Consider the following 11,666-nt stretch of genomic DNA (forward strand, 5'->3'; position numbering starts at 1 on the left):
TTCATACTGTCCAAGGACCTCGCGGCGACGCGTGGCCACTTGAGGTCAGTGCGCAAGCCAAGGTGACCGCGGCAAACTGACGCGCGACACCGCTAGGACCTTTCGTACACACAAGCTCAGGCTTGTGGACGCTCACAAATGTTGACGAATGTCACCGAGCTGACGACAGCTTGGTGCATTGCAGCATAGAAATACCAAGATATGACGTGGCAGCTCCTCGAGTCGGCGGTCCCACCTGGCGCCGTTTCATTGGCCATAACCTGAACGCCGATGGCGCATCCCCACAGCACGCCCAAGCGATGAAAACCACCGGCGTCGACTTGCATGCAATGCATGCAAGCAATCATGTATGCGCGCCCGCGCAGTAGTCGTCGTAGGGTCCAAAACCTCTGAGATCCGATCCAACCCCAGGATTCGAGAAGCTTCGGCCGATATCCAATCTGAGAGGTTTCGACAGGCGACCGTTGACGCCGGGAGCCATTTTCAGCATCATGGCCGAGGAAGCCAAGCTCCGCGGGAACCGGTTCTTCACGGCCGGCCAGTACCAGGAGGCCGCCGACGCCTTCACCGAGGCCATTGGCCTCGAGCCCTCGAACGCTATCTTCTACTCGTACGTAGCGGCGTGACATCATGCTGAGGCTCATGCACATGGCAGGAACCGATCGGGCGCGTACCTCAAGCTCAACCGCGGGCCGGACGCAATTGCGGATGCGAAAAAGTGCATTGAGCTCCGGCCCGAGTGGCCCAAGGGCTACTCGCGTCTCGGGACGGCGCTCTTTTACGTCAAGAAGTACGCCGAGGCCAAGGCGGCGTACGAGCGCGGCCTCGCCAAGGACCCGAACGACGCCAACCTCCTCGACGGCCTTCGCAACACCAAGGCGCAGCTGCCGGACGCGATCTCGCTCCAGGAGCTCACGATGGCGTCGCCGCACGCCAAGTTTCGCACGTTCCAGTTTGGCCTTCGGTGCCTCATGGCCGCGTCCTTCGTGCTCTACTGGACGGCATGGGGCAGCGCGTCGACGGCTGCGTTTGCGTTTGCGACGTTCTTCAAGCTCGGCGCTGCCAACTATGCGAGCTTCCTCGCGTGGAACCACGGTAAGCCGCAGATGAACGCGGCCTACGCGCAGCGCGTCGTGACGGACCCGACGACGCAGGCGCTCATGTTTTGTCTCCTCTTCTGGTTCTCGAGCCCGTACTCGATCGCGCTGCTGCCGATCGCGCTCAACGAAGGCGTGCACTTTGCGTCCTTTGCTGGCTCGCTCTTTCTCTCTCTCGGGTCGTCGGTCGGCGCGACGTGCTTTGCGCTGCTTGACCCGATCATGCCCTACTACCTCGGACCGCAGACCGCGTGGCACACGCTCAACAACCACGGCAAGTGGGCTGCGCTCTACCACCGCACGCCGCAGGTGGTGGCGAATCTGGACGTGGGCATTGGTCTCTGCCTCATCCTCGAGCTGCTCACGCCCGCGCGCAACTTTATGCTGCTGCTCATCTACTGGCAGCTCCTGCGCATCCGCTACATGATCTCGCCGCAGCTCAAGAACGCGTTCAGCCAACTGGACACGACGCTTTCGGCGCTCGTGCTCCACCCGCGCGCGCCGACGCTCCTCGCGACCGGCTACGCGAAGCTCAAGGACCTCATGGCCAACATGGTCAAGATGCCGACGCCCGAAGAGGCCCAGCAGGCGTCGGCGATGCCCAAGTGCTCGATCATGTAGCTATCACTAGAAATCCATCGTCTTCTCTACCGGAAACGCCACATCATCATCCCACATTACGCTCCATTCCAGTGGACCAGCTCCTCCTTGATGTGATGCTAGACAAGTGTCAAAGCACAGGCAAAGCATCGATCAAAGCGATCGTCATGCAGCAGATTCTCCCGCTTTGCCAGCACATGCAGACAGGTACCGTGTGCGTTCACCAAGTCGCTGCGACCTTGGCATCAACAGCGTGCTGGACCCTCGCTCCTTGGACTCTGTTTCGGCGCCGCCTTGAGGGTATGGGGTTAAAGGAGTTTCCGTTCAAGCGTCGACGGATCGTAGTTGAAACGGCAAACATGCGGCGGGCCGACAACAGCGGTCTTGAGCTCCCGACCGCCAACGACGTCGACGACCCAACGTCGGAGGTCGTCGAGAAGCCGCCGCCGATGCACGCGCGCTGGCTCTACCGCCTTGACGCGTTCATCTCGCGCAACGACGGCCAAGCCATCGTGCTTGTGACGCTCTGCATCCTCTTTGCGTGCAGCCTCGCGCCGTTCGTCGTCTGGACGAGCGGCTTTAGCTACGCCAACGCAGCCTGGCGGGTGTGGACGTACATGGCCGACACGGGCTCGCAAAACGAAGCGGTCGAGTGGGTACGTCGAGGCTTCTCTTGGCGGTCTCACCCAGCAACATATGTATGGTCCAAGTAGCCCGAGCGCGCCGTTGCGCTCTGTGCGACCTTGCTCGGCTTTGCTTACTTTGCCGTCGTCGTCGGCTTCGTCGTCGACGCGATCCGAGAGAAAATGGAAGTCCTCAAAGAAGGCCGATCTCAAGTCGTCGAGTTGGGCCACACGGTGCGTCTCTTGTCCATCTTTCTATCTCAATCATATGACGATATTGGACACAATACTACGATGATTAGCTCATGCTCGGGTGGTCGGACAAGTCGCTGTCCTTCTTGAAAGAAATCTGCAACGCCAACGAGAGCGAAGGCGGTGGCACGGTTGTCGTGCTCGCCGAAGACCACAAGGAGGAGCTCGAAGCGCTCATCGACACCCAAGTCGGTCGCAAGGCTTGATACCTAAAAGTCGTCATGTGCATATTTGACGTAGTTGACCAAGCGGCTTGGCACGCGCATCATCATTCGCCATGGGAGTCCGCTCATCATGGCCGACTTGCTCCGCGTCGGGGCGCCCCATGCGCGAAGCATCTGCGTCATGTCGACTGATGCAGATGCCAACAAGTCGGATTCGAACCTGCTGCGCGTCATCTTGACGTTGCACAACTTGCCTCAAGTACGCGAATATGCCAGACTGGTCCAACGAAGTTATGACAATATTGTGGTCTGTAGCTGACTGGGCACATTGTCGTCGACATGTGCGACGGTGACAACGAATCGCTGCTCGAGCTCGTGGGTGGCAGCGTGCTCGAGACGGTCGCGTCCCACGACATCATTGGCGAAATGATCGTCATGTGCAGCCGGTCGCCGGGCTTGGCCAACGGTAGTTCACTTCATCAACCTATTTGGTTTACACAGAAATGGACAATATGTCTGCTAGTCTACGCCAGCCTCCTCGGGTTTGGCGGCAATGAATTTTACATTGAAAAATGGCCCGAGTGTGACGGCATACCCTTTGGCGAGCTCCATGCGCGCTTTCTCGATGCGATTCCAATTGGCATTCAAGAAGTGAGTGGCCGTGTCGTCATCAAGCCCGCCAAGAACCGTCCAATGGCGCCCGGCGAAGGCGTCCTCGTGCTCGCCGAAGACAACGACTCGTACAAGGCCGCGCTTCCCGTGCCCATTGACATGGGGGTGCCGCTCCTGCTCGAGCGACCGCGGACGTTGCCTCAGCGCATTTTGATTGCGGGTTGGCGCCGCGACATTCGCAACATGCTGCGGCTCCTCGACAAGCTCAGCGTCGCCGGTACAACGTGTCAACATCAAGAGGTTTTTGAAAAGGACGATGTAGGCACGGTCGTCGTGCTCATGAACGACACGCCGGTCGCCGAGCGCAACGCGACCTTCTTGGACGAAGGGTTCAACGTCGATAGTCTCACCAACATCTCAGTCCAGCACCACGTGGGCAACCCCGCGGTGCGGCGCCACGTCAATACGCTCGACTTGGCGGAATTTGACGCGTACATGGTCGTCGCCGACATGAACCGCGAAGTCAACATTCTCGACTCGGACTCGCACGTGCTTGCGGCGGTCCTTACGATCCGGAGCTGCGAAGACGAGCAACTGGACAAGAAGGGCCAGCAGTACCTCGCCAAGAGCGTGGTCCAAGGCGTACGTTGGCGCGGTATATTTTGCATTCAAAATGGCCAGGTAGGTGCGCGCGCTGGCACCGCGGCACTTTACGCCGTGCATCGCCGAGGTCCTCGACCCGCGCACACAGCGAACGATCGACTCGAACGACCGCGTCCAGCACAGCAGCGACTTTATCCAGTCCAACCACCTCGTACGGATACGATAGCGTCTTGCTCGATCGTTGCCAACGAGGGAGTAGGTCTCGCAGATGATTGCGATGGTGTCCGAGAACCGTCTGGTTAAGGGCATACTGGCCGAGCTCTTGGGCGACCGCGGCGCTTCGTTTGACGTCGTCCCGTCCAAGAGGTCCCTCCGTGGCTCGGGTAGAAAGGGTACCTGAATGTTGGGATGCGTAGATTTTGCCGCCGGCAAGAGACTCTGAGTTTGTTTCAAATCGCTCAGCGCGCGCTCACGGTCGCGGACGAAATTGTGTGTGGCTACCGCAATACGGCCGGGACGCAGACCTTTGTGCTCAACCCGCCGCACAAGACGTGGGTCCAGACGTGGGACGAGTACGAGTTCATCGTCTTGCGCGGCAACGACCGTCAGCGCCAGATCGACGTGGCGACGCGCGTCACAAATACCTTGACGCACCATTTGCGGCGGTCGCGCTTCCGTGATTTCATGCGCCAGCACTCGTTTGAAGAAAAGAAGCCGCCGCCGACGAGCACCGAAGCGCCCAAGCAGGTCGCCTTCAAGAGAACCCTCGTCGCGAGCCGCCTCTACGATCTTTGGGCCATGACCGAAGAGCTCTCGACGATGGTGCGCGACGGAGTGTTACCAGACGACGTCTCGCGCGAACTCATCACCGAGTATTAGCACTTTCTTCTCGACATATATTGCATTGGAGTTACTCTACTAGCATGCCACTTGAAGTTGACACATAACCTAGCCGCTAGCAAGGGTCAATAAACAGGTTACTGTTTATTAAACCTTGCCGCTAAGGACTGCATCGTCATTCATGGCGCCGTGGCCTCCGCCGCTCGGCGCCACGTCGGAGTGTATCCGTGTCGTTGCACAGCGTCCGTAGCTGTGCAAGAAGGCCTGCAGGAGGTTTTCGAGGCAAGGTTGCCGCGAGGGGCTGCTTCGTATTCCATTCAAATCGAAGATTCCCGCATTATTGTCGAGGTGGAAGCTTTAATACATTTTATCCCGATGTGCTGGTGAAGTGGCACTGGTGAAGTGGGCCAATTCTTTGGCGGATGGGTTGGCGTCAGAAACTAAGTCGCTGCAGCATGGCTTTGGTATAGGCCTTGATATGCTTGGACGCATCCCATTGGCCATTGGATGTTGGGAAGGATCTGTCATTGGCCCATTCTGCCCTGTCACGCGGGAAAGCGATGCGCCGCGCACACTACCTCGAGGCGATTATGGCGCTCCTTATCGTGGCCCACGAGGCGGGTACGTCGTCGACGGCGTTGCGAACAGTGCTCAAATACAGCGCTTGACATGGATAGGTGCGGCTAGCTCGCTCGGAACGCTGCTTGGCTGCACATCTCGGCACGTCGACTGCTGCCTCTGGACCGGCCCTGACGGCAGCGCGGTCTCGTCACGACGGTTGCTTCAAGATCTGGAGGCGGCGCATCCACAACTCTTCCAGCAGGACCGAGCGCTTGATCACATGCAGTCGGTCGCGTCCAATTACCAGGGTACGCCACCATTTTCCCGTCCATCCACCTCAAGGATACGAGATCTAGCTTCGGGTCGCGTACCATACCGAACCGGTCTCTCGGTACGGCACCTCAGCGTTGGTCGGCGTCTTGACGCAGCACCTTGGACACCTGATTCCATTCAACGTATACCTCGACGCCTCGAGCACCTGGCACCGCTGCATTGGTGCAAGCCGAATATGAATCCGCTCCAGAAGAACGTGTGCAGCACCATCAAGTCGCAACACGCGTGCGGCAGCTGCTGGGCGTTTGCGTCGGCGACCGCCATCGAGACGTCGGCGGCGATGCGCGCGCATTCCGTGCCCAAGCTCTCGGTGCAAGAGCTATTGGACAGCAGCCGCGGCAACATCTCGGCGACGATGAACTACTGCTGGCTCACGCCCGAGCGCTCGGCCGCCGCGCCCTGGCTAGTCCCTCGTCTCGTGTGGCGAGCGCGCAACGATGGCTGTGCCGGCGGTATGCCGTTCGGTGCCTTCGATTACGCCACGACGCACGGCATCTCGACCGAGTTTCATTGGCCGTACACCAGCGCTGCCACCCCCAGCGTCGGCGGCAGCAGCGCCCCCGTTGTCAAAGTGCAAAGCTGGACGCAAGCCATGGGCCGCGATTGCAACTCGAGTGCCGACCCAATCGTGATGCTGCAAAGAGCGTTGCGGACGCAGCCATTGGCCGTCATCATTGTGTCGTCGGGCGGCTTTGAGGCGTACAAGGGCGGCATCTACGTGTGCCCGAACAACGGAACGATCGCGTCGTCGAAAACGGTCGACCACGCGCTTCTTCTCGTCGGGTACGACTACGACCCGAATCTAGGTTTGTACTGGATTTTGCAAAACTCGTACGGCGTGGACTGGGGCGAGGCCGGCTACATGCGCCTTCTCGCCGACGACAAGCTCAACTGCGGCTTGAACCTCATGCCGTTGGCTGTGACCGCAGACGTTTTGCAGGTTCCCGACGAGCATGTCGATAGCAACGGTGTCGTTTGGAGCTTTTTAAGCCTCGATGCCGCGGCCTGGGTCGCCTCGCTTGTCGCAGTCGCCGTCCTGACGCTGCTGGCTACCATCGCTGGCGTCCTTCGATCGCGACGACCCGCCAAGGCGCACAAGAGTTTGGGCGAGCATTTAGTCTTGTAATTTTGATGTTCAAAAATATAGTAACTTGTACGTATATATGATCAGCACATATGCAGTGGTGTAGCAGGAGGAGCTATCACACGCGACCAAACAAGGTGGCAAACTGGTCAAACGAAATCCCAGCTGCGGTTGTCTTGGTCGCGCCATTGGCGGAGCTCGAAAAGAGAGGAAGCTGGCCAATGATGTCGCTGTTGTCGCGCTCCCGAGCAACGAGGTGCACCAAGTCGTCGTACGTCACGACATTGCGCATTTCGTGCATCGTCGCATCCACGTCGGCCTTGGACAAGACTACAATCAGAAAACGTCATGTACCGCGATCGAACATGACGCACCGCTGTCACGATCGGCATCAAAAATGTCAAACATTTCTCGAAGCTCAGCGACGGCCTCGGGCGGCAGCGTGGCTTGCACGCTGTGCTGCGCTTTCGAGAGTCGGCGCTGATGGATCTCTTGCTCGACCTATGAGGTTGTCATAACTAAAATACTTTATTTTGAAGGCTGGTCGTACCCAAACGTTGATGATGCGCACTTGGTAGGCTGTCAAGGACGGGAACATGGACACGAGGAGCTCGTTGAACGTAAGTCGTCCATTGTGGTCTAAATCCAGCGACCGAAACCAGTCGCTGCCGTACTTGCGGAGCTTGGACGGCAAACTACGCCTCGGTGAGGGACGCCATGGGATGTCGCGCGCACTGGCTCAAGAATTCTTTCAAATCGATTTCGTTGCTTTTGTCAGCGTCACAGCGTGAAAACGTTGTGTGCAGCTCCAGAATCTAGTCGACGCCTAGTCGACGACATTATAGACAAGTTGTGCATTATTACCGTGTGCTTGGAGCAGATCATGTGAATGCGCGTCTCTTCATTGTGCATGGTACGCTTGGTGAGGCGGCGCATGGCCGTGCGCCGGGTCGTCGGCTTGCAGGGCGTCAACGGTGGCATAGGGCTCGTCACAGCCGTGGGCGCAGACGTGCGGGTCTCATCGACCTTGCTGAGCTTGGGCAGCTTGTGTCGGTCGCAACTACGCACGCACCACACTCTTAACGCTACGTAAAGGGGTGGATCGACGGACGGAAATATGGGAATTTCGGTCACGTGCTCGCTAAAGAGGTCCAAGCCCGAGTCGTCTGTCGAGTAGTCGTGAAAGTGACTTCGCAAGCGGCAAAAATGAGGGCAGTGCTGCAGGAGCTTGGTCACCGCGGCCGCGCTACCATCAGCACACGCTCGCAAAATGTTCATGAACTACCATCCAGGTACGCACTCGATCGTCGCGTCGTACTCGAATTTGAGTTTGGAAAAGATCTTGTCGTACACACCGGCAGCGACCGCCTCGGACAACAAGGTTCCTACGCCCACCAAATATGTTGAAGCAAATCATCGGTCCTATCGTCTACCGCCCGTGAGCAGCGCGAGGCCATTGAGAAGATCGTGCAAGAGTGTCAGGAGCTCGGCGCTCGAAATACGTGTGCACGGCGCAAGGTTGAAGAGACGCAAAGCGTGCTCGATCGTATCGAGCGTACTGAGCTAGACCCAAGGCTCAAATTTGATGTTGCACATTGCGAGGTACGACCTTGGAGCAGAGGACGACGGCGAGGAAAGCTTGCTGCAATGTGGCGACGTGCGTTTCGCCGACGCCGACGCTGAAGCGGCCGCTGACGCTCACTTGTGCAAACACGTGGAACGCGCCGTCGTCCTTGGGGCGGTCGAGACCAAAGATGGAGCAAAACTCATCGATCGTGCTGAACGAGCTGTGTTGACCCTAATGCGAACAACGCTCAGAGTCTGGCATGACAGTCGCATGGAAACCTTGTGAAAACGAAGTCGGAGCGCGTGGATCTGGCCGAGCGTCCACCCAACGAGTGGCAGCCCCGACGTCAGCACGTCGGGGCTGATGTACTTGGACCTAAGCAGAGATGACATAGGCGCTGGGTATCTATATTACAGCGAGCGCGTACAGGCGGGCGATGCGCAGCGCCTCGCTTTGCATGGAAATGACCGCAATGTTGCCCATGGCTGGCCGCGTGCAATGCACTCCCAGAACCGTTTTCCTATTTTGAGCCGAGTCCCTGCCAACATAGTAGTTTGTTGTACAAACATTCGATTGATTAAGAACATCAGCTCGTGCTCATGTTGTCGTCGACTTTGTGCTTCCAGATAAAGCCGAGGGCGTCGAGTTCGGCGCGGCGATTCGGGGGACAAATGTCTTCGCGTTCGCGGAGGTTGGTGACAATGTACCCGAGCTTTGTGCCCCAAAACTCTGTCGGCCAGCGCGCGTCATTGGACGGCACCATGTACGAGTAGCGCACGGCCACATCGCCGTGAATTTCCTTGTATTTTGTGAGCACTTGGATCCGGAAATTCCAATTTTCTTCGTAAAAGTGCCACACAAAGCCCATAGCATCGAGCTCGGCCTCGCGCTCGGGCGGGCAAATGGCGCGGCTCTGCCGGATCGTGTTGACGGTCGTGCCCAATCGGTGGTGCCACAGATCTTCGGGCCACACGCCCGGCTCGGTCGGCACGACAAACGGCCCGGGCACGAGCACGTGGCCATAGAGCTCCTTGTAGCGCGTGAGCGCGGCCATGCGGATGCTCCACGTGTTTTCCGAGCAGTCCCAGACAAAGCCCATGGCATCGAGCTGGAGTTTTCGCTCGGGGGGGCACCCCTGGCGGTTTTGGCGAATGGTGACGACGGCGACACCGAGGCGGTTCCCGCCCATCTCTTTGGGCCAATTAGGATCGTTTTCAGGAATGACAAACGAATGAGGCACGAGGACGTCGCCGTGGAGCTCCTTGTATCTGGTGAGCGCGGCCATGCGCGCGTTCCAGAGGTCGTCGTACCAGTCCCAGACAAACCCAATGGCATCAAGAGCAGTGCGGCGCGGTGCTGGGCAGTTGTCGCGGCCTTGCTTGCGCAGCCGCGCAACCACGAGTCCGAGCTTGAGGCCCCACGCGTCTTTGGGCCACTGCGGGTCCGTATCCGGCACGATAAAGTTGCGGACCACGAGCAAGTTGCCATGTAAATTCTTGTACGAGACGAGCGCCTCGAGGTTGCGCGACCAGAGGTACTCGTGCGGCGCCCACACAAATTTGAGGCGATTCAAAGCTGCGACGACGTCGTCCGGGATATGGCCGCGCATGAATTTGCGCCGCAGCTCCGAGACGTCGAGCGTGTACCCGTGCAAGCGCAGCGGAAAGGCGTCGTCGATGGGCACGCGGTACTTGGAGGGCAGGTACGTGACGCTGGAGCGCGGCGCCTGGAGGTCGTGTTCGATGCGCACGATCTCGAGCATGTTGCGGTACGCGGGCGGGAAGCTGCTGCTGCTGCTGCGCCAGCGCTGCGTGAGGACCCGGGCGCGCGCCAGAAACATGTCGACTCCCACGAACCGCGTTTGCAGCCAATCAGCGGCCTGGCGATTCGAGAAAAACGGTATTTTCACGAAAAATACCGTTTTTCTCGAACGGCGACGGTTGTCGGGCGTCTCGACGACGAGAATGCACTGGGACAGCCGCTTGGAGATGCAAGATGAACATATTAGCGTCTATCTATCTATCTATCTATCTATCTATCTATCTATCTATCTATCTATCTATCTATCTAAGGTAAAGTGGCGATTGACCGACCGATTTTTTGTCGAAAATGAGGCCTTACTTCAAAATGATATTTCTCGACAACCAATGCAGCTACGAGACATCTGAAGGCATCACAATAAAGAAGAAGGCTTGCTCTGTATTTTAGAGCCCTTGCCTTCGCGCCGTCGCGTGATTCCTGATTTGTGGGGAATTTAAAAGTCGACACTTAGAAAAAGCGTCAGAATTGGATGTTTCTATTGACCGACCGATTGGCTTGTACTTTCTGTTTGTATGCATTCTAAAAAACTGTGAATTAAATCACGTTATTTTCCTACTTCAAGGCTGCTCGGCGTTTTTTGTGTGGAAGCGATGAGACGGCAATTAAAATACGATTATTTTTAATAGCACAGCGCATATTAATACTGTCGTATTATAATAAATACTCCTTGGACTTCGTCACAGACTTCATTTTCTTCAGCGCCGCGCGGCCGCAATGTCCAGGTCTCCCTCCACATTCGTGCCATGTCGAGTCCGTCGCGGTGCGCTGGCGCTGGCGCTCAAGTACCCTCGGTGCCGAAGGTTTGAGAGGTAGAACAAACACCGCGGTACGGGCGAGCTCATGTACCTTGATCCATTCACGCCTCGGTGCCGAGGGTCGACCGCGCGCCGTTGACCGCCTGCTCCTCCACAACAACGATATCGCCCGTTTGCTTCATCATCTTGCTAGTAGCGCTTGAGCTGGGAGAGGCTCAAGGGTGAGCTGCGCTCTATTGTGGCAATCTTCTTGCTGCCGACGAGGTGACGGTCAACCGTGAAACGTGTGTGAAGCATGTTGAGCAATGAGGCTGACGGCGGCCCTCCGTCAGCTCGCGCGACCCATCCTGTTCCTGCTCGTGCTCCCAACTTCAACCGGGAAATTATTATTCTGACCGTACAATATTATTGCAAAAAAATGCACTGCGGGGTCCATTTGGAGGCTCTTTTTTTATTTCAATCATCATTATTATTGTAGCCAATGAAAAACGGCGTCTCCAATTTCCAACGTTTTAATTGGCCAAAAGTCGAAATCGGTCGGTCATTAGAAACGGTCGGTCAATCGCCACTTTACCTTATCTATCTATCTATCTATCTATCTATCTATCTGTCTATCTATCTATCTATCTATCTATCTATCTATCTATCTATCTATCTATCTATCTATCTATCTATCTATCTATCTATCTATCTATCTATCTTGCTAGCTAGCTAGCTCGTGGTAAGCTTGATGGCGTCCAGTAGCGAGGTACGT

At 57.2% G+C, this 11,666-nt stretch overlaps 5 protein-coding genes across 8 annotated transcripts; 3 read left to right on the forward strand and 2 right to left on the reverse strand.

The window, feature by feature from the left end:
* Window positions 1-10: 10 nt before the first annotated feature.
* On the forward strand, window positions 11-1,843 carry SDRG_17053 (hypothetical protein). The gene is made up of 2 exons (XM_008623285.1): window positions 11-610; window positions 656-1,843. Exons 1-2 carry the CDS (start codon window positions 492-494, stop codon window positions 1,716-1,718), a joined length of 1,182 nt encoding a protein of 393 aa, XP_008621507.1. The 5' UTR covers window positions 11-491; the 3' UTR covers window positions 1,719-1,843.
* Window positions 1,844-2,031: 188 nt separating this feature from the next.
* Window positions 2,032-4,990, forward strand: SDRG_17054 (hypothetical protein). 4 transcript variants are annotated; one of them, XM_008623286.1, is made up of 11 exons: window positions 2,032-2,353; window positions 2,411-2,554; window positions 2,623-2,760; window positions 2,813-2,995; window positions 3,052-3,202; window positions 3,260-3,625; window positions 3,671-3,990; window positions 4,034-4,162; window positions 4,211-4,317; window positions 4,368-4,823; window positions 4,874-4,918. In XM_008623286.1, the coding sequence occupies exons 1-11, from the start codon at window positions 2,057-2,059 to the stop codon at window positions 4,896-4,898; spliced, it is 2,316 nt and encodes a 771-aa protein (XP_008621508.1). In that variant the 5' UTR covers window positions 2,032-2,056; the 3' UTR covers window positions 4,899-4,918. The 4 variants fall into 4 exon arrangements, with proteins under 4 accessions (XP_008621508.1, XP_008621510.1, XP_008621509.1 ...); XM_008623288.1 differs by having other exon boundaries at window positions 2,408-2,554; window positions 4,368-4,918; XM_008623287.1 differs by having other exon boundaries at window positions 4,368-4,918.
* A 355-nt stretch (window positions 4,991-5,345) lies between these two features.
* SDRG_17055 (hypothetical protein) lies at window positions 5,346-6,811 on the forward strand (the record flags this gene model as incomplete). Its single annotated transcript, XM_008623290.1, has 3 exons — window positions 5,346-5,412; window positions 5,469-5,660; window positions 5,709-6,811. Exons 1-3 carry the CDS (start codon window positions 5,352-5,354, stop codon window positions 6,809-6,811), a joined length of 1,356 nt encoding a protein of 451 aa, XP_008621512.1. The 5' UTR covers window positions 5,346-5,351.
* Window positions 6,812-6,887: 76 nt separating this feature from the next.
* SDRG_17056 (hypothetical protein) lies at window positions 6,888-8,819 on the reverse strand (the record flags this gene model as incomplete). The annotated part of the gene is made up of 11 exons (XM_008623291.1): window positions 6,888-7,099; window positions 7,144-7,270; window positions 7,320-7,464; window positions 7,505-7,584; window positions 7,634-7,829; window positions 7,881-8,015; window positions 8,070-8,154; window positions 8,203-8,332; window positions 8,379-8,567; window positions 8,615-8,711; window positions 8,764-8,819. 11 exons carry the CDS (start codon window positions 8,817-8,819, stop codon window positions 6,888-6,890), a joined length of 1,452 nt encoding a protein of 483 aa, XP_008621513.1.
* A 71-nt stretch (window positions 8,820-8,890) lies between these two features.
* Window positions 8,891-10,213, reverse strand: SDRG_17057 (hypothetical protein). Its single transcript, XM_008623292.1, has one exon. The coding sequence runs from the start codon at window positions 10,174-10,176 to the stop codon at window positions 8,923-8,925; it is 1,254 nt and encodes a 417-aa protein (XP_008621514.1). The 5' UTR covers window positions 10,177-10,213; the 3' UTR covers window positions 8,891-8,922.
* Between the last annotated feature and the right edge of the window lie 1,453 nt (window positions 10,214-11,666).

This window comes from Saprolegnia diclina, assembly GCF_000281045.1.
Source record: "Saprolegnia diclina VS20 unplaced genomic scaffold supercont1.186, whole genome shotgun sequence".
In the NCBI taxonomy this organism is placed as follows: domain Eukaryota; phylum Oomycota; class Saprolegniomycetes; order Saprolegniales; family Saprolegniaceae; genus Saprolegnia; species Saprolegnia diclina.